Here is a 27,097-nt window from a genome sequence, read left to right on the forward strand (position 1 = left end):
TAAATTTGACCTTAAAATCATTTCCCAATGTGAGGAAATTATTAAAAATTTGATCAGCATTGGTTTCAATGAATGCTTTCCCCAGGTGGTAAACTTTGGCAATGGCAACCTAAGAGGCTCTCTAATTTTGGCTTCAATATGGAGGCATGCTTCTTTCTCCTCTCTAAGGGGCAAATGAGTGTTATATGGAGACATAATGGAATGAGGGTGGGTTGGATTTGAATTATAGTTTTTGCTCGAGGTCTGATATACAAAAATCTGTATAATCTAAATTCTCCTTTCCCCATCTGTGACTTGCCATGAATGTGAAAAATTGTGCTTAACAATGTGATGCAAGAAATACTGAAATAGTGAATACTTTCTGCTCATTTTATCTTAAATAAATTTAGAATAGTTATACCCTGCTTTCAGAGAATGGAATCTTATTTTCGATAGCCTTTCAGGGTCTTTTGGGTTTGACCAACTGCTCTGATCACATTTCTATGTTGGAACCAGATTCATATACAATTGTGTATAGCTTCCACTTCCAAGTCAAGCTCATGAGAAATGATAGAAATGATGTGAGGAGCAAGAAATATGAGGCTGCACCCTGCAATATGTCAGCCATCTAAGGAAAATATTATCAGAGAAAGACTGCTATGGAAGTAGCAAAAGCCAGGGATGAGAAGAAACTAAGATTACAAAGAAAACCACTATGCAAAAATGGGAAGAGGAAGAGGATTTTGTGAGTCAAATTTATGCATAAATTTAGCACTCAAATGACATAAGTGGCAGGAGAACTGCATCAATGTTGGTCTTGAGCTAGATAGCAAGATAACACTGCAATTAAAACAGTAATTATAAAAAATCATGCAAGAGCCTAGACAAACATTTAGGAGAATTAAAGATGATAATGCCTGAAATCACCAGTATACAATTCAGCTATGGTATCTGGAAGAGATCACCAGTAGACTCAGTATAACCATACCAGCTGATGTGATTGACCCCAACTCTCCCATATGCAATACCTGGGGGGTGGCTGGCCTTCCTACTAGATAGATATCTTAAATACATCTATCTAAAAGATAAGAAGATATATCAGTCTGGAGGCACCTATATTGCATTTGGGACATAAGTTAGATAAGTGCCTCAAGATTGATATCTAATCTATTTTTATCAGGTAAGTTTATGTAAATGGCTGCCAAATTTATGTTAATATTTATTATCCACTCACTCCATTAAAGCCCCCTTGCTATCATGGAGTTACACCTATCATCGTAATTAACCTGCACACCAATAGGGAGAAGACATCCTAACACAAAGGTTTGAACAATATGGGTGAAGACAATAAGCTTTCAGCTAAGAGATTAGATACTAAAAATCCTTCTGTATAAACTAATATGGAGTGCTGATTTCTTGTCCTTCTGGATAGTAGCACACCTTAGATTAGTCTCAAAACTCATTTTATGATACTTGAAAATCAATGAAGACATAGTGACAGATCACCACCATGAATTTTTCTTTTAATGAGAACTTCAAAACCTTTTATGTTAATGTCATGCTTTATGTTCACCTATCGTCATAATTAACACCTTAGATTAGTCTCAAAACTCATTTTATGATACTTGAAAATCAATGAAGACATGGTGACAGATCACCACCATGAATTTTTCTTTTAATGAGAACTTCAAAACCTTTAATGTTAATGTCATGCTTTATGTTCACCACCATCAGCACACGTAATGGAATGTCTTTTCTGATGCAACTAAGTAGGACTGTAAATCTTGAGAGAGTGCAAAGACAAATGAGAGAGAGCTACTGATATTTGTCTTTTTTCCTCTTTTTGAAGATAGTTCCAGAAGTATTTGAATAAGTACAATGGATTCCTTTCTATTCAGTTGTGTGGTGATTGAGAAAACAGAGAAAACACGTAAAAAAAATGAGAAAGAATTCCAGATGAAAATGCTGAATGAGAGAAAGCTCTGTGAACTTTATACTTTTCTGTCTGTTCCCCTCTCCAAGTTTTCCTAACAATTCTATACATCAATTACATGTCAAGGTGTAAATACTGAATGGCCTGAGTTGTATGATAATTGCCAGCATTTTTTTATGGGCCTGGAGTCCCTTTACACAAAATAAAACAGCAATAAAAGAGGAAATTAGACACGTTACATGGAAGTAGAACACACAGACTGCCAACACCAAATAATATAAGAATAAGTGAAATGTGAATTCTAACATAAAGTATTGATCATTAAAAGATCAGAATAATACCTTGTGTTCCCCAATTCCAGGACAACGAGCCAAGTCTTCCATAGAAGCCCCAATGATTCCTGACAATGTCTGCACATGTCAAATAGAGTTTTTTAATGAAAGTTAGGAGTAAGGAATAACATATCACATTCATAAAATATAATAGAGTTTCTGTGACATTAAAATACTTCTAGTTTAAGAAAATAAATATTGATTGTAGTTATTCAAGAAAAATAAAAAATGTACATTACAAGAACACTAAAATCAAGATTATAAAAATAATAAAACAAATCATGTACCATGTAAATTATTACCTGTGACTCTTCATCCATATCACACATGTTGGAATAAAGAACACAGTTACCAGATATGAGACAGATATGAGAGCAAAAGATATAAAAAAAAAAATTCTAAAACATGGAGGTACTTGTAATATAAGCCAGGAGGTTTTGGTTGGATATTGTGGATAATATTCATTCAAAAGAAAACTATGCATGTCTAAAAACTCAAAACACTGAAAGTATATTATAAAGTTTGAACATAAATTGAATTTGACCACATGCCATGTATGAAACTGGCAGACAATATATGCCAAACTTTTCCTAGGATTCTTCCCAACACTGTCGTCGAAATGGAGATCACCATTACCAAGTATAAAGACAAAAAACTAAAGTCGCAAACATTGAGGTACTTTTAATCTATGCTAGCAGAAGATTATTGAAATTGTTTTAAGTGCGAAATTATAATGTATCTGAATCACCAAGGAGCTAAGTTACCAGTTCCAGTATGGCAGCACAGCAATTTTTTTCCTTAGGTATGGGTACTATATGTACAAAAAACTAAACTCGCAAACATTGAGGTACTTTTCATCTACAGCAATAGAATATTTGTGAAATTGTTTTAAGTGAGAAATTATATTAGTGTCTCTAAATTACCAAGGAGCGAAGTTACCATTTCTGGTATGACAATACAGCATTTTTTTCCTTGGGTACATATACTCTCTGTGTATGTGTGCCACGTATAAAAATAAAAAACTAGAGTTGCAAATTGAGGTACTCTTAATGTACACTAATAGAATATTTTTTAAATTGTTTCAAGTGTGAAATTATATTGATGTCTTTAAATTACCAACGAGCTAAATTACCAGTTTCAGTACGGCTGTACAGCAAAAAGTAATTCCTTGGGTATGGGTATAGGATGTGTGTGTGTATGTCCATCCATGTATGTTTGTGTGCGTCTGTGAAAGTATGTATGTCTGTGTGTGTGTGTGTGTATCTGTGTATGTGTATGTGTACATGTACACGTATGTGTGTGTGTGTGTATTAAAAAATTTAAAATTATGTAATATAAAACAGTAATACATTAATTTATTAATTGCTAATAAAAAATATTTAAATACCTCATTATTTGCCAAAATGAAAACACTCATAAATTCATAATTCAGTGGTTTGTCAAATGTCAATACACAATGATAATTACAATCGATAGTTAATTTATCTTCATATTTCTCTTCAAAGTCAACATTTTGTTCAATTTCACCTTAACCACAATGAGTTGCAATGCCACTTCCAATAAGTTACAATGCCACAATATTAATTCATTTAATCTGAAGGATAGCAGACTACAGTGAAAGACAAGCAAGGAGATAGGGAAGAGGCAAGTCATGTTGGATTATAGGACGATGGCAGCATTAAAATCATTGAGGAAGAAGCTGGGGGCTGAATTTCTTCATTTAGCTTGCGAGGGACAACAGAGTGGGAGCAAGAAGAAACAATGGAGGTAAATTTTAGCCTGCTTGCAAGAGATAGACAAATTGCCTTCACAAGAAGGATAACGGATCAAAGGCTGTGAAACATCTTCAAACGGCATGACCCCATGACACTGCAAACAATCAAAATGAAGCTTGGAGACAAATACTTGAACTTGGAGTATAAATATAGGACGAACGTGGAGATAGCGACAATGTTCTTTGCTTGAATCCTGGAATTGGATTCGAGGGAGGAGAAAGATGGGCTATGACAGAATGTGTTTGGGAGAAGTGGCAGGGTCGAATGGAGGTGTTTATAGCAATGGCAAAGTTGGGAGCAAGATTTCAAGCCTAAGGAAGATGCTAGAAACAAGTGTTTTAAAGGTTCAATCCTCCTTTGCAACTATTTATATTTTATACTATGAGGTACAAATTTCAATGAGGACTAGAGGATGGAGCAAGTACCAGCTGGATGGGAGTTTGTGAAGGACATGTTGCAGGAGCCAAAGGCGGTTGAAGTGAAGGAGGTTGCGGAGCACAGAGATGATGGTGACACCGTAGACAAGAGACAAGGAGGAAGCAAAACCAGTCCAATAAAAAATTTCTTTGTTCCGTAGATTTTCAAGTGAATTATAATGTAGTTTTTTGCTATGAGGGAAAAGAAAAATGAAAATCTGAAGTGCATGTATGAAGTCTTTTTTGGCATATTGTAGGAAAAAATATATTATATGTAAAATCTTTTTATATATCAGTATAATGGATGCAGGCCCAAACCTGCTATTTACCGATTAAAAAATGATAAGAAACAAAAAAAATTATCTGCAAGCATAAATTAATTTCAAAGGTTAAAAGTACACTTCAAAATCTAGGAACGAGGAAAAGCTTACTCCAAATGCAGAACCAAGTGAAACTACATCATTTTTATTGACACGTCGAACAGTTGTCAGAGCACTACTAAGCTGCATGTAAAAACCAAATACAATACAAATTAGACAAAACAGGAAACAATTTAATATAAATGACTTAAATTCATTTGAAGAGGTTCTTCTAGATCTACTTCATCTTTCAGACATTTGTGTCCTTTTTATTCCTAGCAAAAAAGAAATGAATATTTATAAGTTTTGAATCTGGATGAACAGTGCACAAATTTTACTCAAGAGAGGTACGGAGAATACTCGTGATAGATAGTCATTGTCAGTACGCTCCAGAATATTGTCAGCTGGCTTGTTCTCATATGTTTTGATTGTCTCCAAGTAACGAGCACACTCTTCCACACTGCAATCTCAACCAACAATTTTCATTGATGACATACAATTCTCACTAAAAAATGCACAGATTATTTACAACAGGGATAAGGGGCAATAGATCCTCAGAACATGTGACAAAATAAGGCACACATTATGAAATGCTTGCAACATCATTGCAATGCTTGTAGGAATAACAGATGACTTCAAGTTCAGAGTGATTAATATTAAAATAAAATCAGACAAATATTCATTACAGTATTGCATAGTTAAGAGCAAGTCTCACCAACACCAAGCAAACAATTATCAAAAATGGGAATAGCAGCTGACTGGCAAGGAAAAAATCATTACATTGATGCAGAATCTACGAGAAGTTTGACCAGAGCCAGACGAAACATTTTCAAACAAAATGGTAAGGCTGCCAGTAGAAAGCCTTTAAAGTGAGATCCACGATGCAAATAGGCATACAGATTTGTTCCAAAAAGGAACCTATGAATTAGAAAATCACCATGTATCTATTGGCATTTGATGTTCCGGTGATGCTCCAGTGAAGATTGGTAGTCTTTGATGATTGCAGATGCTTAGGAGTTGTCATTGATGGCAACTAAGCCTGTTAATTTGATCCGGTATGAAGTTCTGGTTAACCAGTAATCTGGAATGTCTTCTGTAAACAGTTTGCCCAGTGAAGCCCATTGTACGGGTTTGAAGAGCACTTTTCAGTTTCGGTGAAGCAGATTTTGGTTTTTGTGATCAGGGTTAATTGGTTAAGCATTAGAAGCCTATTATCATGCAAATCTACCCTCCGGTATTGATTTTGTCACTTGTTTGTAGATCCAGTGTCTGGAAGAGCAGCAATGCAGAGTATTCTTCATGTTTGATGATGTAGTGTGTGTCCGGATTGTTTAAGTTAATTCCGGTGGTTGGAATTGTGTTTGGGAGTTATGTGAGACCTATAGGAAGCGTGTGATAATGTGTTTTGGGTCCGGTACAAAGTTTTTGATAAGATTGAAGCCGACTTGCAGCTACACATTTCATGTTGCGTGTTATGCAATTTTTGGAAGGCGACCTATGGGAGATTAATCTTGCGTGTTATGCAATTCTTGGAAGCCGACCGATTTGGATGATGCGATATGTGAATAGTGTGATATGGTAGACCGTTTTGGAGCGATTGAGTGTAGTTTCACATGCGCATTTTGATCTTGGTTGATCCGGTGAGCAATTGTAGAGCAGAACAGTGCAACAGATCATTTTGTGCCTAACCGGAACTGATATTTGGCATAGTCAGATGCTATTCTCCAATTCTTCACTTATTGTAATCAGTTTGTAATCTCTTGTAAGGCAGTGAGCCTTCCCAAGGTTGTAGCCCTGTTTTGTAACTTGAGTAGTGAACTCTAGGCAGTGTGGCTGAATGCAAGTGCATTCCCCTCATGTAATATTGTTTTGCTGCTGGCCATAGTTGAATAATATTGTCGGTTCAAATCCCACCATGGTTTTTCCCATAAGGGTTTCCACGTAAAAATCCTGGTGTTATGATTTTGTGGTTGATCATCTTGTGTTTCTGCATTTTACTTTCTTGCATATGCTTCCGATGGTTTCAGACTAAGTCAGAAAATTTGTTTGCCGATAGATCACTGATTCACCCCCCTCTCCCCCCCCCCCCGTCCCTCTTAGTGATCCTTGAATCCAACAGTATCAGAAGTGATAGATCTTATTGCACAGCTGCCAACATCTGATCAAGCCCAGATGAACCTTATGCCAAAAGAAATCCCTTTCATCGAGGTCCAAGATATTTAAGAATATTCAGATTCCTAAAATGAGATTAGAAATTAAACAATTGAAAGGTGTTTTTGAAAGGGGGAAGGCATATTTTCGTTTGAAAAAGGTGAAACTAACATCCCCACTACATTTCACTTTTAAGATATTTTTTCATTGCACACACTAATAGCATCTCAGAATTATTTGCAATAATAACTTTGAATGTCAATAATAATTGTTATAAGACATCCCCACTACATTTCACTAGATATTTTTTTCATTGCACACACTAATAGCGTCTCAGAATTATTTGCAATAATAACTTTAAAATTCAATAATAATTGTTATAAGACTTTTTCCCCAAAGTTATGGTGGATTCCAAACCATTACACTAATAGCGTCTCAGAATCCACCCCTTATATAAAAAAGTTATGTGAGCTTGTAAAGGACATGGAGATCACTTAAGGGAAAATGTGGTTTTGGTGAGCTATGGGAATTGGAGAAGGGGAGTGTGTCCAACTCAGCATACAGTGTACCCTCGGGATTTTCCTAGCAGGGCTCTGTGCATGTCAAGTGATTACTCTGGAGCATGCTGTGTTATGCATGTTGAGTGATTACTTTGGAGCATGTCTTGTTGTGCATGTTGAGTAATTACTTTGGAGCATGTTGTATTCTGAATAAGAACTGTTCCTCCTGGAATAAGCCATTGTTATGAGGGCCAAAACCACTGAAATCTTCCAAGGGTGAAAGTGATATTTCCAGGTGCTCTGATTCAGATAAGTACCAAACTTATTATATCATTCAAAGATATTTAGAATTATAAATAAGTGCAATGCAGTTGATTTAATTGAATTATCAAACGAAGTTATTTGTTCCCTTTTAATAATAATCATATTGTTGGATGTCAATTTATATATTAATCATAGTGATCATAATGTGCTAAGTCTTAAGCTAGTTAATATTGACAAACAAACATTTTTGTGCATTTGTTCTAAATTATAGATGTACTCTATAATCTTTAAACTTAGATACTACCACTAATGAATCCGTTTTTATACTGAATTAACTCTGTATGTTACATCTATCTAATTTTATACTTTGGAGAAAAGTAGCATTACAATAATTGCCAAACAACATGGAAACTACCAATGTCATTCTTATGTTTACTTACACTACAATATATAAATAACACCAAGCAGCCGTGCACATACTATCTAAGCAAGATGTGCCTGCCATACGTTTAAAATAAATCTGTGTGTTTTCCTTATCCAAATGCATACCTCCAACCACATAGAAGAGTACAATCGTGAAGAAGTGCTGTTCTTGTAACCTCATGAAGTGGTTTAATTACATCTTCCTGGTTAGAACAAAATACAGTAACACTGATTACATGAAAATAATATTGCCCTATGAATTGATATTCCCGTTTCCCTAAAATCACATCTTGAATTAGAGATATATTCTTTTCACGAGTATAATTCAATATCACACTTTCAAGTGCACCAATTTGTCTCCCAAGAATCTAATTTATTTAAGAATAATCCCAATTATTAGGAAACAACATTCCAATAGAAGCTTGCAACTGACCATATTATAAATTGTGACATACTAATACTTTCATGTTCAGGGCACTCAATCTTACCACATCAACATAGCATAGAACAACCCGTAGCTTAAAGCTCTTTTGTATTTCGCGTATCCGATAGTAAATATAATCTGGATGAAGTAAATGGTAGCGCAAACTGCATGGAGAAATAAACAAAATATTTTATTTACTGCACACCCCAACCAAAAGCAATAACAAAACTCTCATAAGCATCCTAAGTCAACCTCATGAGAAATTAAACCTCTTAGATTCTCCATATTATCATTCACTATATATTAAAGTTAAACCAAATATTTTACTTCAGACAGCATGCCATGTACAAGTGAGCAAAATCATAATCAATAATTTGCCCAATTAGTTAAGAGTTTAAATCAAGTGCCATCTGCACAGACTCAAACAGGAACAAATTTTTTATAAAGCTCACTACATAAATATGTTTCATATGTAATATACAATTTGTTATTGATTGAAATCCCCATAGGCACTATCAAGTTGCTATTCCATTTGACAACATTAGTTGACAATATCAAATACCACTGTCTGCAAAACATCTTTGAGATATTTGTGAAGATAGAAATTGTAATCAATTAGTTCCAGAGCACTTCAATCACAAGGACAACAAAATACATCTTTGAAGCACCTCAAGCAAGTTGAACATCTCAATAAAGTTAGAAGGAATATATGGTAAACTTCAAGCAGAAGGAAATGAGCTAGAGAATAAAAACACTAAATGAACAGCCATCCTATGATACAATGTACGATCAATTCACTTCTTAGTGGCCATATATTGCCTTGTCAAAGAATAGATTGGAGCAGAGCAAACTGCAAGTTGAGTTAGCAATGCTGACAGAGCTCTGACCAAGCATGGGCTGACTAGTTTTTGTATCTTTTGGTGGCAACTGGACTACAAAATACCACTTGTATGAGAAAAGCTAATTTTGTACATTCTAAGTTGACACATTTACTATGCTTCACAGGGCTAAGTCATCAGATTGTCTTGGAACACATATTTTAGAAATACGGTACATATGCAAAATACAGGATATTCCATATACCAGATCACTGGTTCCAGTACAACAGCCCAAATTTTTGTTTTATTTAATTATTCAAGGTAATTTCCCTAGATGCTTGATCAATAAGCCATGGATTCTGAATCACTAATCAGAGTTTGTATAACAAAGGAAAAGGTCATATCATCCTAAGCAATAAGGAGAATATATTATAGTAGCATACCATTTACATGGCACTGACATGGTATTTTAAAAGTATAGATGGAATTCAATTATCCAGGTTTATACCAGGGAAAACTCAGCAAAAATTGAGAGCCAAATATAAATATACTAATTGTAAAAACAGAGAAAAAAACTGATTTTGTTATTTCTTGTCAAATATAATGCAGATGTTGTGCATTATAAAATAAAATGCTGATTATAAAAAATTGTATATGACTTTTCAAATATCAATTTTACTTTCACCTAATAGAGTTTACATAAAAAGTATACAACAGGCCTTAAAACAGTAGGTCATTCTGTTATGAAGCATAACCTACTATTTTAGAGGCAGCCCTGTCTTTTTAACCTAAACCTTCATTAGGAATAGGATATAAATTAAAAAGAAAACCCCTCATTGTGGTTTAAACTTAACTTCTAAAAGAGATTCATTCAGGTATAACTTAAAGAAAATTTAAAAGACCTTGACCTTGTAACAAATATGTTAATTCTGCCATTGCTTTGTAGATTTGTTTCTATGCCTAAAAATGAGCAAAAGGAGATATCATTATTAAGGCAATTAAAAATTAAACAAATCTAATTTCTACTTTATACGGTGAGTTTGCTTTTTGAAAATGCTGATAGATACCATTATTAAGGCAATTAAAAACAAATCAAATCCAATTTCTACTTTTTAAAAACAAATCGAACCCAATTTCTGCTTTTTGAAAATAAATCAAATTTAATGTGAGCTTTTTAAAAACAAATCAAATCCAATTTCTGATTTATATGGTGGGTCTGCTTTTTGTTTTTCATACAAGGATTGTGCTGACCTCCCATACACCTTGCTGCCATTGTAGAACGCCTATCGGCATAATAAAAATATCAAAATCACTTTTTGAAAAAATCTGGAACGGCATGGCAAATGCTGCAGATCATAATTGCTCAGGGTTACTTGCCAATTTTTCAAGTTTAATGCTACTACAAGTCATATTGTTATGAAGTAGATCCAAATAGGACAAGGAAAGGAAGTCCCCTCATCCTGGGGAAGTTTTATAAGTCAAACATTGATTCCATGGACAAGTGATACAAAATATTTTCATCGCACATACAAAAACCATTATTAATGCACCTCCTCAACATTCACTGGAAGGAGAATCGGGTGCAAGAATATGCTCTGCTAAACTTAGATACCCTTCAAAGATTGCAGCAAAGTACTCAGAAGCTGCAACAGCTGTAATTTTATACCTGTTGATGGTATTTATCAGATTAACAACTGCTTATCAAATTTATATCAGAGTGGTGGCTGGCCAAAGTGCAGTAGATTGAATGAAGTACCATTCTTAAGTTCTCTGTTCTCCATTTAGAATTTCAAAAGAAAGTTTCCTGCTAAAGCCTAAAGGTTGTAAATCTGCTGAAACCAGCACAAATAAATCAACAAAAGTATAATTGAGCATAGTGTTGTTAATTAGAATTGTTACCAATACCCATAGGCTTGCATGGATGTAGTAATAAATTTGAACCTAGGAGTTGCACATTTGTTACATGGATTTGATATCTGTTGGGAGCTATAAGGAGATTTGCATGTGTAGCTTTGAGTTCAAACTCTAGTCAATATGGATGAGCATTATGCATTTTTCTATGGGTTCTGAAACTATCTATGAGTCAATGCCCTGAAGAGAAAAATAAATTTAACTACCGAGAATCTTGGAGGGGGCCTTTTTAAAAGGTTTGTGATGACCATTATTCTCTTGATAATGGTATGTAGTTTAGCAAGCAATGTTAACTGAAGCCACAATCCCCATAGTTCTTCACTCAGAAAATGCTATTACAAACTAACATTTTATATAAGAGTGCTTCGTGATGTAATTCCAGGTTGCGAAGACAATCTTTTATCATTCAATTTTTCACTTCAACATTGACCAGCTTGACACTTTTGATGATAGCTCACACATAACAGAGATGGATTTAGCTTCCCCATAATAAAGCATACCTCTCATGGTGAAACATTCACCCTACCAAGACAACACATATAATCCCCACAAAAATAACATTCAGCACATAACCATAGAAGCAATAGCTTATGACAAAGAACAATTATATCAAAGCGAGAATAGGTCCAATACAATCAAGTACAACGTGTTAAAACTGTGAATGAAAATTCCAACAGTGGTTGAAATTTATTTAACAGATAACCCAATGGCAGAAGGAGCATCCAACGCCTCTTCTCTTACAGCAAGGCCTCAAAAGAACACACAAGAATTGTAAAATCCATATCATCCACTAATTTTATAACCAAATATGTTCATGATACCAATCCTAATTGCCAAATACTCACATGAGAATGATTCTAAACACAATGTTTGTGTTTTAATGTTCCCACTATGATGCTTGTTTCAAAGACAAAAGACCAATAAATAAACTAGAGATTTAACATTAGCACTAAGAAGTAACTGAACGTGCCTTCTTGACCATCCATAACTTGATTGAACCATATGCCATACCATGTTATGTGTTCATCACAATCAACATTAGTTGACCTGCCCAAATAATGTCCAGTTGTCTTAAAATGTCCATATGATGTTGATAGACCATCAACAACAATGTCACCAGTAGGGTCTCACAATTCAAAAGCACGGTACATTTTTAAACCTCATTAAAGGTATGGAATAGGTTGTAGAGAAGCTATCTGAATAGCTTTAGCTAAAATTGAAGGGAATTGACTGAAGCTCTTAAAAGTCAAAGCCATCCTGGTAGAATACATGAATTAACTAAAGGCTTATTAACAGTAAAAAGAGTTGGTTCCAGACACTACTACTATTTGGTGGAAGAACCCTGCTACCAAAAGCAAAATAAGCCTAGCTGGCATCAACAGGTAGTTTGGCAGAGCCTGAAGAATAATACTATAACAAATCACTGCTGGCTATCACAAGTAGAGTGCATGAAAAATAGGACCACATGAGTTTATAATGCAAGTTCCTTTGAAACTATTATTCAAAAAATGATATTCGGATATTCTGTAGTTGCGCTAGCCTTGTGAAACAGATGCCAAGGAAGACCAGAATAGTTGTTCCCGTTGACAAAAGAACAAATTCCAAAATGATATCTTCTTCCCCAATACAATCATAAAAATTTATGCTTGAGAAAATAAGACATACCATATGGAAGTGTCTATCAAAGTAGGTATCTATACATCTTGCAAGTTGAATCTTTAGAGTAAAGTTGCAAACAAATGCCACCAACTGCAAAAGAAAAAAGAAATCGTAACAATTCAGCACCTACTATTTAAGTGCATGTCAAATCTCAAACGCCAAGAAGAGACTTCACCAAAATCAAACTCCTTGCTTATGACTCCTATGTCAAATGTAAATATTAACCTTTAAAAACCGTAGGAAACAGATTGCAGCATAAAGTTGTCATGTTATTGTAAGCATTGAGAGCTCAGTTAAAAACAAGATCCTACAGATTGCAATAGGTGATAAAATGGTTTTACAATTTGACATATAAGCACTACTTACCACAAGCTGGCAATAATTTTCTCAAGTATGTGTATGTAACTGTGCATGTATACTATGTAACAAGATTTATGTTCATGTCCAAGTTTAGTGTGGAAAAAAATTGGTTCAAGTTTGTCAACCAACAAAATTTGCGAAAAAAATCATGATTAAATTTGAATAATATAAGTCTGCAAATTTTTGTAATTTAAACATATTATATTAAATTTAAATAAATTTTAAATTGAAACTTAAATATTCATTTTTGTTTAAAAAATTATAGAATTAAATAAATGTTTTTTATTTAAAAGTTAAAAGCTAAAGGGAACTATTACCATCGTAAGATTAATACCTAAACTTCTATTAACAACAGGTTATTTTTTTATATGACAAAGCTTGACCAGTGTTGACCTTGTAGACTGCACTCAAGATTGGTAATGACCATTTCAAAAAGAACATACAACACTTTGAAGTCGTTGGTTTGCTTATGTTTAGCATTTTCTAGTTCAAAGATGATGCTTTCTTCGTGTTCACATGTGCTAGTTGTTCATTTGTTGACAGGGCCTTGAACTTCTCAGCCACATGGAGAATAAATTGTTACAGGGTGTGGAAGCAAAGGAGAGAAGGCTGATAAATCTGATTGACAAAACCCCCAAAATTTCAGCATATGTTCCACTACCAAATTACTTGCCTTCCAGTAGAGCTTATGGTGAAAAAAATATTAAAGCTCTATGCAATATCTTCACTACCTTGCTGAACAATTTCTTCAACGCCAAGAACTCACTCTGCATTGGTGTTGGCCATTGCCAACCTATATTTTTTATGTTTTTTTTTCTTTGTATTTATGTCAAAAAAAACCATTGATGCCACAACCACTTATAAAACCTATGCAGAACTGATCCATCAAAAAATCTAGTATTTTTGTTTGGGCAAACTAATGCCAATTCCAAATGAACTTTAGGGGTTTTTAAAAGACTTAATTGGATTTCAAATCTCCTATTTCTATGATAATATGCAGCGAACTCTATAACATAGTTTGTATATATATCATGATTCATAGTTTGAAGACTCCTGTGGATGCACTGAGACTCGATACAAATCACAAGTTGACTGAGAAAACACACTAACTCACCAAGACTCATGAGCCAAGTTTAGTACTCAAACGAATTCAAGGTTGATTTTACAAAGTTATTTTTTTTATTTTTTTTTTTAAATTTGAATTTGAAATAACAAACACTGATAACCTAGGGTACTCACTCCATAAGTACACCATCAAAGAAGTTTTTGTTTGCTAGATAGGCTTTCAATTAGAAGACACCACTTAAGAACCTCTCCAACAGCTTCAACAAAAATTTCCCCAATTCCAATCTCGAGGACAAGGCTTTTCAAAATGGGAGATCATGTTAGGACCCTCACATCCTAACCTTGTACTACTTTGAGCTTGTAATACTCATAGTATAGTTATTTAGTTAATATTATATTGTGTGGATTTATCCCACATCGGTTGTATTTCATAAGTCATTCTTTGCGAGGGCTTTATATTGGTGTTATAATAAAGCAACTATCATCTCTGAATCATGCTCTCAAGCAGTTTGTGCCCTCAAAGAGGCCTACAATTAGATTGTTATCAATATAAAGCATATTTGCAACTATATTTTGAGCATTGTATTCCTTTCACATGTTATTGTTTTGTTTTATCATATTTTACAAATGAAGATCCTAACAAGATATCTCAAAGGTTTGCTTGATCCTCAAACAAAGATTGTGCCCCTATACATTGCCACACTTCATACCGCCAATATTTTAAATCTCACAAAACCAGACCTTTCCAACTCAATAAAACTAGCTAAGTCACCAGAAATCACAAACCAAGATGTAGAGAAAAGATAAACATATCATCGATATAGGCATACTGCACACAGAAGCATTATGAACAAAGCCAAAAGTATGTATGTGCCATGCAAAAGAGCAATGTAGAGTATGTATATCAGTTGTGAAAAAAATAACGCATGTATCCACCTTCTACCAAAATCTCTATTGAACATTAATTAGGTAAATGTTGAGGCTCACAATGAATCTTCTCATGCTATATAAAATGAGATATTTTCCAATCCTTGCTATCCACACTAATCTTGGATGTGAATGGATATTGATCAATAATATCATTAGAAAAGCGATTCATTACTTTTTTGAAAATAATGTATGAAGCTCTCTCACATCATCAATAATGCTTTCCAAACACCAATCTTGAATACCACCCACAACGCAGCCATTGATAACGATTTGTGAATCCCCTTCAATTAAAAGGTGCTAACACCCAAATATCATATTTTAATTTAACCCCTTCCAGAATGGCTGAAGCTTCCCACTTCATTCTTTGTTGTCAAACCTAGATAGAGAGCCTCCTTTCATAAAATCACCAATTACACAGTAAAAGCCCCACTCCTACCAAACCCAAATTGCTTTTTGATGCACCAAACAAAGTTTAGCTTTGAGGACTCTTCCAAGGCAGGAATTCATTTGCTAATTTTTATTTCTTCTTATTTGCAACTATACCTTGAACAGGGTTATTTTACTAACTCATTTATATTGGTATATCTATATATTATATTTATTGTTAATATATTTATATTTATTTATATATATTACATTTATAAGTCATTTAATTTATATTTATATTAGTTCTATATATATTTTGTGTGGCTGCACCAAGCTATACTGAACCCGGGAAAAAAAAAACCATGAACTCAAACTGGCAACATAGGATATAAGAAAAATCCCACTTAAATTCTTTCTAAGTGTCACAAATAGCAGGGCTTAGAAACGAGCGAAAATGCAGTAAGTCTTTTAAAAAGAAATATCAATGTTGAAAAATGACTTACATAACTGATACTTGAAAGTACAACCAACAATACTAACAATAAAAGGAGCTACTATAGCATCTCAAACTCAGTAAAGCAGCAACAGAGAGTCTGCAAAATAGTTTAAATCTAAATACAAGAATGAAATCAAACCCTCAAGAATAAATGACAACAAATACACACATGAAATCATGTAACATTCAGTGACAATGTAGAAGAGTGTTAACTTCAGTAGTCACAATTTTAGGGGTTTTTGAAAAATAAATTGAATGAATGATTCAATAATTGGATGATTACATTGAACGATATACACACGTATATATAGAGGTTACAAGACGATGTTCTATAATTAGAACATAACGTTAAAGTAAAAGATTAAAGAGCTAAACGCTTAATTAAGCTTAAAAGCTAATTAACTAAAAAGAAAAATCTAAATGCTAAATAAAGCTTAAAAGCTAATTAACTAAAAAGAAAAAGCTAAATGCTAAATAAGCTTAAAAGCTAATTAACTAAAAAGCTAAATGACCATTAAACAAGGAACTAAATATAGGTGACTAAAATATAATTAAATATTCTAATACCCTCCCTTAATGGTCATGCTATCTATCACACCAAGCTGCCCTCTAAATTTGAGAAACTTTGCCGGGCTCGAGGACTTGGTGAGGATATCTGCAGTCTGATCTTCTGTAGGAATGTACTGCAGTATCACTGATCCATCTTCAACATATTGGCAGATGAAATGACAATGAAGCTCCACATGCTTTGTCCGCTCATGGAAGACTAGATTTTTGGCTAATTTTAGAACCCCCTTTGATTATCACAAAACAAGGGAGTAGGTCCTGGTTGAGACATTTGCATATCTGCAAGCATCCTAAGTAGCCAAATTGCCTCACATGCTGCCTTAACAGTTCCCCGATACTCTGCTTTGGTCAAGGAAAGAGATATTGCCTGTTGCTTCTTGCTGGTCCATGTGACTGCACATGTACCCAAGCTAAAAACATACCCAGAAGTTGACTTTCTATCATCAACACAACCTGCCCAATCTGAGTCTGTGAAACCAACCAGCCTAGGATCTTTGCTTCTGTTGTACAGAATGCCAAAATCAGGAGTGCCCTTTACATATCTAAGCACACGCTTCGCTGCAACCAAATGTTCAACTTTTGGGGCTGACATGAAGCGAGAAATATAGCCCACAGCATAATTGATGTCAGGTCTAGTGGCGGTGAGATAGATGAGGTTGCCCACTAGTTGCCTGAATGAAGACTCATCCACTATAGGTCAATCTGATTTGGCTGAAAATTTGAGCCCTATCTCCATAGGTGTAGATGCAAGTTTACAATCTTGCATTCGAAACTTATCTAGTAGGCTCTTGGCATACTTTGAGTGAGAAATGAATGTGGCTATCAATGTGCCAAACCTCTACACCGAGACAATAATGGAGAAGTCCCAAATCTGTCATATCAAAATGCTAACACAAATTCTGTTTGACCTGCATGATCAGATGTGTTGCATTGCCAGTAATGATGAGATCATCAACACAGACTACTAGAAATAGAATATCATCACTAGTATGTTTGATATACAAATTGGGATCTGATTACAGATGAGATAATTTTTAAGGGAAAATTATAAACCCTACGAACAATTTTTGAGGAAAAAATCGTGAAAACCCTCCCATGATTTTTTATGGAAAAAATCAGAAAACCGACAGACAATTTTTCAAGAAAAAATCGTAAAAACCTTAGGACCTGTAAGACGAGGTCTGGCCTAAATCAATCTGATCAAGGCAACAATATTCAGATATCGTGAACATGCATTGTTTTCAGGTGTTGTGGTAGCTGTTGAACTTCTGACTATGTTCCAATATGATGTTGGTCAAAGATGCCATCACAAAAATGGAGGTTGAACGAGATCAACCTAGTGAAAGCATGAGACAAAAGAATCTGATTCAAAAATCAGAATAGAAGCAGCTGCACAAAAAATTTGAAACCCTGGAGGAGAATTCTGGCACGAATTCTAAGGCGCGAATTTTGAGGTATGGAAAAAACCCAGAAATTAAAAAATTTCTGCACTTAAAACAGCATAAATGGGGCCCAAAAAAAACAGCAAAAATCCCAACGTCCACAGAAATAGCAAAAATTGTTAACTATTTTTAAATTCCAAGGCAAATTTGCCGACACAAAATTCGAGGTGCACAAAATGAGGCACCCAGAAAAGCTCTCGAAAAACCCACCAAGAATCTAAAAATAGAATGCAGATCTGACGGCTCAAAAATTGAGGCACGGAAAATGATGCACCCAGAAAATATGACAACGACCCAGTTGAGGTCTCATAAAACCCACCAAGAATCTGCAACCAGAATAAAATTTCGACTTGAACTGAAGAGCTGAAGAGGCAAATCCCTAGTCGAAAATTGCAGAAACCTTAGGTAAATTTTCAATCTGCAAAAAAAAAAACTCGAAGTTGCAAGCCCGAAAAATCTGTAGAACCCTAAAAAAAAACATGGACTGCTGCCCAGCACAAAGAAATTCGCCCACGAACCAGAAACCCTCGAAACCCTCAAAAAGCCTTCAAAAAAACAAAATCGTTTTTTTAATAAAAAAACAACAAAAAAAATCTGGAAAATATTAACAAAATTCACCAAACTTTAAAGAATCCCATCGACCCGCTCTAATACCATGAAAAATAAATTGAATGAATGATTCAATAATTGGATGATTACATTGAACAATATACACACATATATATAGAGGTTATAAGACGATGTTCTATAATTGGAACATAACGTTAAAGTAAAAGATTAAAGAGCTAAACGCTAAATTAAGCTTAAAAGCTAATTAACTAAAAAGAAAAAGCTAAATGCTAAATAAAGCTTAAAAGCTAATTAACTAAAAAGAAAAAACTAAATGCTAAATAAAGCTTAAAAGCTAATTAACTAAAAAGCTAAATGACCATTAAACAAGGAACTAAATATAGGTGACTAAAATATAATTAAATATTCTAATAGTTTTAACTATTATGGATAAAACCCACAATTAGATGCAGCAAACAAATTAAGTGTGTTAAACTCAACTATACAAAAGACAGCAATGTTTTTGTTCAAAAGTCATTTCTAAACAAAATGAAATGGTAACAAATTCTGAATGACTAAAGCAAAAAAGTTTGAGAAACAACAACTCATATGGCAGAAGGAATATGCCAGAAAGAGATGGTATCTTAGGTTATTAAGGTGATCCCTGAAAATGTCAAATACTCAATATCTAACATACATTTTAAGAAATAAAAGTGGGAAAGAGCATTCAATGAGCCTTTTTCCAAAAGGAAAATTTAATCACATAGTTGATTAAAATCATTAAGTCTAAGATTACATCCAGCTACTGCAGCTTAATCAAAAGTGTATAAACAATCAGAAAACCTTATTGCATAACCCATCATGCACGTAAAAAGGTTGAAACCCAAAGAAAGCAAAGCAATGTGACCTGATATACAGAGCACATGCATTTTGACCAAGCACATAATCTGGTATGATATCTGCAAATGCCCACCGAACATTCCTAATATGCTTAAGAATTGGATTGCCTTGCTGCACCCAAAAACAAGTGAATTAAATTAGATTTAGCATAAGCTCAGGAGGAGATCTCACTGTACTTCCAAATACTTGACATTTCAAACTTTTAAAAATATTAGTTTCATACATTAACTAGACAGATAAAATCTAAGTTCCTATCTGTATCAAAGGATCCTGAAGTGATGGATGGTAAAGTTGAGGAGTCAACTATAGCTGAAATGAACCAACTGATCAACTGATTTCCTTATATTAAAAGCTGTGTTTAACTTAAATGGCAGAGATTATTCAATGTTTCTTGATGTGCGATGTATATAGCTACCCATTTTAATCAAGTTTAACATTTTCTTCATCTTTCATAAAAGCAGTCTACTGAAATTGTTGTGAATATTTACATTCCTGCCATGTCTGCCAATGGTAAACCCTGATGCCAAAATGTAATCTAGGTCAGGATGTAGCATGCAGTAATTGATCAGCACATATTTTATGTTAACAATGATAAAGTTTCTTAGCAGTTGTATCAAATATTTCACGTGTGGTGACTTGATTGCTACAGAGAAAAACAAGACATGTATACTCAAGAAACACCAAGTAACAGGACAGTTTTATTTTCTTGGCTGGATACACAATGTAACACAAACCATGGGGATAAGTTAACAATTCTTGGCTCAAAATTTCCCAGGCATGTTAAGGAACCAAAATCAGAATTCACCATGAAAGAAGAGAAGAAGGAGCTGATGGCACTACAAGGAATTCATAGAATAATGTAGATAAAAAAATCTACCAACAATAGAAGCAAAAGAACAAGATAAGGAAGTTGATAACACTAAAAAAACAATTTGTTACTGCATTTCTGTATTGAACACTGTGAATTCTCAGGTTGAATTTAATGTGAAGAAAGGTAATGATAATACACAGAATTTCTGTTTTCCTATCAATGAAAAATTGACCTCATTTACATTAACATTTTTCTGGAGGAAGATATCTCTCACTATATAAAAGGGAATAAAGTTGAGCACATTTTGATTTTCCTCCATAGTTGAGCTCAGAAAACCATAAATAATGATATAGAAGAGTTGGATCTTAAAAGAATCGCTATATGTCATGACATATCTGATGAAGGAATCAAAATTGAATTTAACAAGAAACCTTCTAACTAGAAAAATGAAGATGATTGCCACAAGGGGACAGACAGTAAATTTATTCAAATCGGTATGGTCATCCGAGCATGCAGCAAAAGTTAATGTAGTTGTACCTAACCAGACAAATTTGTAACTTTAAAGTCTTCGTTATTTTCCTCCTGCAGATCATGAAAAAAAACATCATGATCAGAACTTGTTGTAGTTTAGAATCTTTTAATTATGATGATAATGGAGATCTGAAAGCTTGTCAGCACTGCATTTATGGAAAGTATACCAAACAAACTTTCCACAACCAGGGTGCCAGATGCACTACAGATCCATTAAAGCTTTTCCAAATAGACGCTTATGAACCCAATTGACCATATTACATGATGGTGTCAGATATTTTTAAAACTTATCAATAATTGGTCAAGAAACCCATTTTTCTATTTTTTATAGAAAAAATCTCAGGCTTTTAAATTTTAGTCTTTAAAGCTAAGGCAAGAATGTGTTCTTAAAGGCTCAATTGCTAGTCCTTCAGCACCCATAGAATTGGTTGTTGTTCTTTAGTATTGAAGAACACATGGTTGGTACTGTTATTCCTGCAATTGATCCGGTTGCCACCAATGGTACCAACAAGAAAGTAGCCCAGAAGTTTGTGCCAAAAGAGATAATACTCCTGCACTTGATGCAATCCCTAGTCATTTTTAAGTCAAAAAAATTGTGTAGAATATCAGAAACAACAACAAGGTACATGTTTTTGGGAAGGCACTCCTTATCGTCAAGCAATGGGTACATAAGAATTAAAATAGTTTAAAAGAACGAGGGCTTTCACCACCTGAAATATGTGACAAAGTAGCTTCTCATCGTTTTTTGAGTCTGCCCCATCTGTAAAGTAGATGCTGTGTCGTAAGCTTAGGTTTTGCAAGAATAGCTTGACCGTTTTGACAAGTCACAGACCTAAAGCCTAGCTCTCAATCAATCACGCAACAATCCCCCCCCCCAGTGCAAGCGAGGGGTATGAACCTATGACCAAGCTCTAATACCACTTGTTACAAGTACGGTTGTCGTTGCACCAAAAGATCAACCTGTTAATGCCCGATACAACCACTAGACTTATAGAATCCACAGGAGATGGTTAAGCCATGTCACAAACCCGAGTGTTGAGCTGCACAACACAAGGAGGCCAAGGGCGCACACCTTGCAACAAAAGAATCACGGAGTTTTAAAGAGACTATAGCCATTTGTCAATAGAGGAACTTATATTGCATCCTGTAAGGGGCCTTCCAGTCAAAGTCTTTGCTGATGACTTATAGTTATTGTCTCGCAATAACACCAATCAAATCAGAATCTCCTGGTGGGAAAATGCTCCCACAATAGAGAGCTAAATTAGAGCTTAATTGGTTGCATCTTAAGAAAGAAAATTCAATAGGTAGCATTGGAGTTATCGTTATTTTGTGCCTTTGCCCTTCATAATTAAGAATGGATCATGCGATAGGAAGAAGCTATTATCAGGAATATTGATTTCATAAGGGCCTATATTAAGAAAGCAATGCTAAAACTAAGAGGTTAAGAAACTAGCATGTCAGTGAATGATTGTTTATGGCAGGAAATACTTCAGAAAATTATCGCTTTAACTTTGGTTTGCGAAACAAACAAAAAATTCCAGGGATACCCTGAGAATCTATAAGGACAGGAAAGCACAAGGGACCAAAATAGAGGATGTTTACTCAAATGTTATGTCCCCATTTTCCAAGTGATCACCCAACGGAGTCCTCTAGCTTATTTTATTCCTATAAACTGATAATTTAATTTATTAAATACTAAATTATCCTAAATCATATTTTGGACATTTATATTTAATTAATTGGTCTATACATTAAATTGACTTTATTAAATGCTTTGGTTAAATACTAAATAAAGTCAATTTGTAAAACGCAAAATATATTTTAAAAATCCAAACAGTGGCTATGAATAAAAAGGTGGTGAAGGAAAATTTTATCATCTTTTGGAAATATTTTATTGAGAAGATTTGGAGAGCTTGCTTTACAGCTTCAGGAAGCCTGGGTGTAGGGCCTATCCTTATGCATAATTATTATAACTCTTACGGGTGTCCAGAATTGTTAGTGTGCTATGTGCTCTTGTTTAAGTGTGTTTCATCATGAATCATAATGGTGAATGATATGGGTGCTTACTCTTTCTTTAACTGCATATTGTAAAGTTGTGCACTATTGTTAGGAAATTGGTAAATTCCATTATATAAATGATTAATTTATATTATTAGTCATGGTACTATATCATAGAGTTAATGTTCGAATGTTGTGAATTCAAATGATTGATTCTTGGACTCGTGATGTTTAAATATAACATTTTACCTTGCTAGTAACATGATATAATTGTGTCTAAATCAAAATTTTGATTTAAATATTAAGCGAAAATTGAGTTAAGTTTAGATACCTGATAGTATATATAATTTCGAATTATATGTACCTGATAGTATTAAGTTTATGAAATGAGTTATGGAAAAAACAAATATATGAAAAATAATAATTAAACGTAACAGGATTCAAAGGTGTCAAAACCATAAATTGCAGTATATATTTAACACAAATTATGTATGTTGCTTCAAAAGAGTGGATTCATTATGTTATCAATTCTATTTATATTGTCAATTAAAATTAATTGAGGAGAAAATAAAGTTTTGCTGTATTTAGTGTTTTAATGGATTGAAATATCGTTGTGGTCCTCTGTGTTTTTCCATTTTGATACGTAACAAAAATCAATAGTTATGTTAAACTATGTTGAGTTTAGTTAGGGATGAAAACTCATATTAAGAGAATGCTAATTTAAGATTTAGTTAATTGAAATAAATTAGGGCATGTGTAGTTTGTGTACATGTTATGTCCACGTTAAAATGTGGGCACGACACTGAGGACAGAAACCCTTGGGATTTCTTGGTGGATTGCACGAAAACCCAATCTCGCTTCTTGGTGGACTCATCTCAGAATTCACAACTCGACTTTATTGGTGAAATTTTGGAAGTCTTCTACAAAGATAAATTTCAGATATATTGATTAAGTTCCAGAATAAAGGTGTTTTCAGGACTATTGATTGCTATTCAAAATAAAAGACTGAAAAAGGAAATTAGCAGCCTTGATAAATAATAAAGAAATATTATTAATGTGGGCTAGGTGGCCAATTTTTCCTGAGTGATAGCATTATTAGTGCATTCCATTGTTTGAACTACTTTATCTCATATTAATCGAGTAATATCTACTAAGGTCAGAATAAGCCAAAGCGTAGAGTTGGTGTTGGCATGAGATTTCTGGAATAAGACGATTCTTATTAAAATTTCATTTCATTTATCCACGTGTGGTGATTCAAGCCTTTGAATTGGGCAATAGTGATATTTAAGGTGGTGTAGGTTTGTAAGGTTGACAGTGTATGAATTCCTAGCTTTGACTTCCTCCAGTTCATGGCATGAGAAGTGATATATTGGTCGGCCACCATACTAAAGTATTGAGCATGATTTTCCAAAAAAGAGTGAGCTTGCCAAAGAGTTGGACGTCTAGTCTCCTCATCTCAGCATGACCTCTGCTGCTAGCTGGTCACACACCAAATGGAAGGCATCCTGAGGTTCTTCAAAGTCATCGGAGGTTGCCATAATTGTTCAGATTAATTGCTGGACCAAGGAAGATAGTTGCTGCATTGAATAGCCTTCAAACTGGGCATTTGGATTCATATTTCTGATTGCCGATATGGTAATAGTCTGAGTGCTGCTAATTGGAACACCTGGAATCAAAGATTCTTAATTGGGCAAATTGGTACCATTGCAAATAGCAAAAGGTCATATTAACTTCTACAAAATGTGTATTAACAGCCCTCACAATTTCATTCATATCATATTTCTGTATGTTTTCAATGCAAATGGGAAGCATGACAAAGTGTTTGATGTAATGCTGGTTGAATAATGTGAATGATAATTTGCATAAGAACGATTGTATTAAGCATATTATATGATTCTATCTCTGAATACACACATTCAAAGCAAATAAATTCAGAAATGCCCAACAATAAAACCATATGACAAGTGTTTGACAAAATACAAATGCCAAGGAATAAGAAATTTTAGACAATAATAGACCACGGATCTTACATCAAAGAAGGAAGTAGAAGCATTACATTATTCTTCCAATCCCTCAAGCAAGAATAACCTGAGAAATTACTCGACTTAATACAAATAAAAGCTGATTCCCCAAGAGTCAAGACTACTGAAAATTTAGATGGATTTGTTGAGCACTATAAGCAAGTCTTTACAGCTTAAAACACATTGCTCAACCTGAAGAGACTATGGCCCAGTGCCTCCAAGCAATCCCTATCAACACCTCGAATGAAAACAAAAAAGCATGTGAGCTTCATCTCTCTTGATGAGCTTAAAAAGGCTTTGCATAATATGCTCAATAGAAGGGCCCCTAGCATTAATGCCTGATGATATAACCTATGTTAAAGGAACATGGGACTTTATTAGTCCTGTCCTCCTAAAGGCATATTATGAAGCCCTGAGAAATGATTCCTAAGAATCCATAATAGAGGTGATATCAAGTTTATGCCTAAGAAAAGGGTCCTGAAGTGACCACTAATTGGAGCCCAATTACCTTTCTTGATGGTCCCTACAAAATCCATACCAAATAAATGGCAGTAAAGACCAAATGCTTTTTCAACAGTGGCATCAGATAAACATGGTTCATTAGAGGAATATATAATCTTAAATCTTATTATTGTTTAGGAAACAATGTAATAGAACAATGGCTCCAGTCAAGATATTCTCTGAAAGGGGCTGTCAAATTTAGCCATAGGAATTTACAAGACATCCCTAGGCAAACCAGACTAAGTACCTCCTCCTTTTAGCCTATTTTTTGGCAATGGAGGCTTTTAGAAATCTTTGAATACAGCTGATTGACATGGGGTCAAGTTGGCAAGACAAAGTTCTTCTATGTATATTGCTACTAGAGAGCCTGAACTTTCTCATTCTAATTCTAAGCACTGTGGTTTGTTTTGACTTGTCATAAAAGGCCTTCTCATTCTCATTCCTTGCAACTCAAGTTTCACATACAGGCATGCAGCAAAACTTCACAAGAAGCTGAATAAATTTAGTAGTGTTGCAATAAAATGATGTCATAGAAGTCGAGTGTTCTACAGGGACACATCCCCTGCTGTCCCAGATATTTTGAGGAATGGTTGAGCAACTGTCCCCATTTTTTCTGCATTTTTTTCACATCCAAAAAATGTTTTGAATTTTTTTCACATCCAAAAAATGTTTTGAATTTTTTTGGCATCCTGGGGACAACCAGCAAACTCCATGTTGATAGTTTAAAAACAGAGAAAAAATTCACTTTAAGGTGTAAGACCTTTTCAAACAGCTATTTTCTCAAACATTTATAATGTAGCAATCTGATATTCGTATTTCTAATTTTTATTAGTAATTTAGAGTTTAACTCATTGTTTTAGTTCGATTTCCAATGGTTAATGTTGAAGTTCATTGTTCAATTACTTTAATTGATGTTCAAAATCATAGATATTAATGTCATTTGAATTGCATCTTTTTAGAGTTGCTTAATGTTTAATTAAATCATTGAAAAGTTATAAAATATGTTGCTTCTAGTATTCTAATTTATATTTATGAATTTATTACTCACTGTTCCCCAGCCATTTCTCTGCCATTGAAATCCGGGAAAGTTTTGTGTCCTAAAATTGTGAACCAGCATCCCAGGAATTAGAGAACATATAGCATCAAAAAACATTTTTTCAGCTCTGTAACATTATCCATGTCCCTCCAAAATTAGGGCTAAAATTTTTAGTAAAAGTCAACTACATATAAGCTGCCACTTGGCAATAATATCTCTTATACAGGTGCTGCAAACTTTCAGTAATCCATCTCCAACATCTGCTAAAAATCTCCCCCTCTGGCATATCCTGAATTAAGTGGCACAATTATTGGAGCCGTAGTAACCTCCATGGGGTGGTTGTGTTAGCTACCTACATAACTGCATGAACCGTTCCTTTCCAGCTCTGTATTTTTGTTTAATCATTTTGACCTAACAAGTATAACTGTATATTGTTGTCAAATAGGATAAGCTTAAAACCAATTGAGAATTTGTAACAAAGCCCCAGGTTCAAATCCCAAGAGATGAGATAAAGTGCTAAAACTGGGTAGAATCCTACATCCAACTTTCTGGGTGTGGTATAACCCCAATGGGCAAGGAC

The 27,097-nt window shown here is 34.3% G+C and overlaps 1 protein-coding gene across 5 annotated transcripts in view; it reads right to left on the reverse strand.

The window, feature by feature from the left end:
• Window positions 1–27,097, reverse strand: part of LOC131069034 (DNA excision repair protein ERCC-1) — a 48,177-nt gene that overhangs the window by 12,147 nt on the left and 8,933 nt on the right. For 2 of the 5 annotated variants that reach the window (XM_058004341.2, XM_059219937.1), the window contains exons 3-8: window positions 19,627–19,730; window positions 8,621–8,720; window positions 8,259–8,335; window positions 5,155–5,254; window positions 4,867–4,938; window positions 2,254–2,322 (exon numbers count right to left, since the gene is read on the reverse strand). In XM_058004341.2, coding sequence (XP_057860324.2) covers window positions 2,254–2,322; window positions 4,867–4,938; window positions 5,155–5,254; window positions 8,259–8,335; window positions 8,621–8,720; window positions 19,627–19,730 — 522 coding nt within the window. Of the gene's footprint in view, window positions 1–1,665; window positions 2,104–2,253; window positions 2,323–4,866; window positions 4,939–5,154; window positions 5,255–8,258; window positions 8,361–8,620; window positions 8,721–19,626; window positions 19,731–27,097 lie in introns of those variants that run through there. The other 3 variants (XM_058004344.2, XM_059219938.1, XM_059219939.1) reach the window with 3 other exon arrangements.

This window comes from Cryptomeria japonica, chromosome 4, assembly GCF_030272615.1.
Source record: "Cryptomeria japonica chromosome 4, Sugi_1.0, whole genome shotgun sequence".
Classification (NCBI taxonomy): Eukaryota; Viridiplantae; Streptophyta; class Pinopsida; order Cupressales; family Cupressaceae; genus Cryptomeria; species Cryptomeria japonica.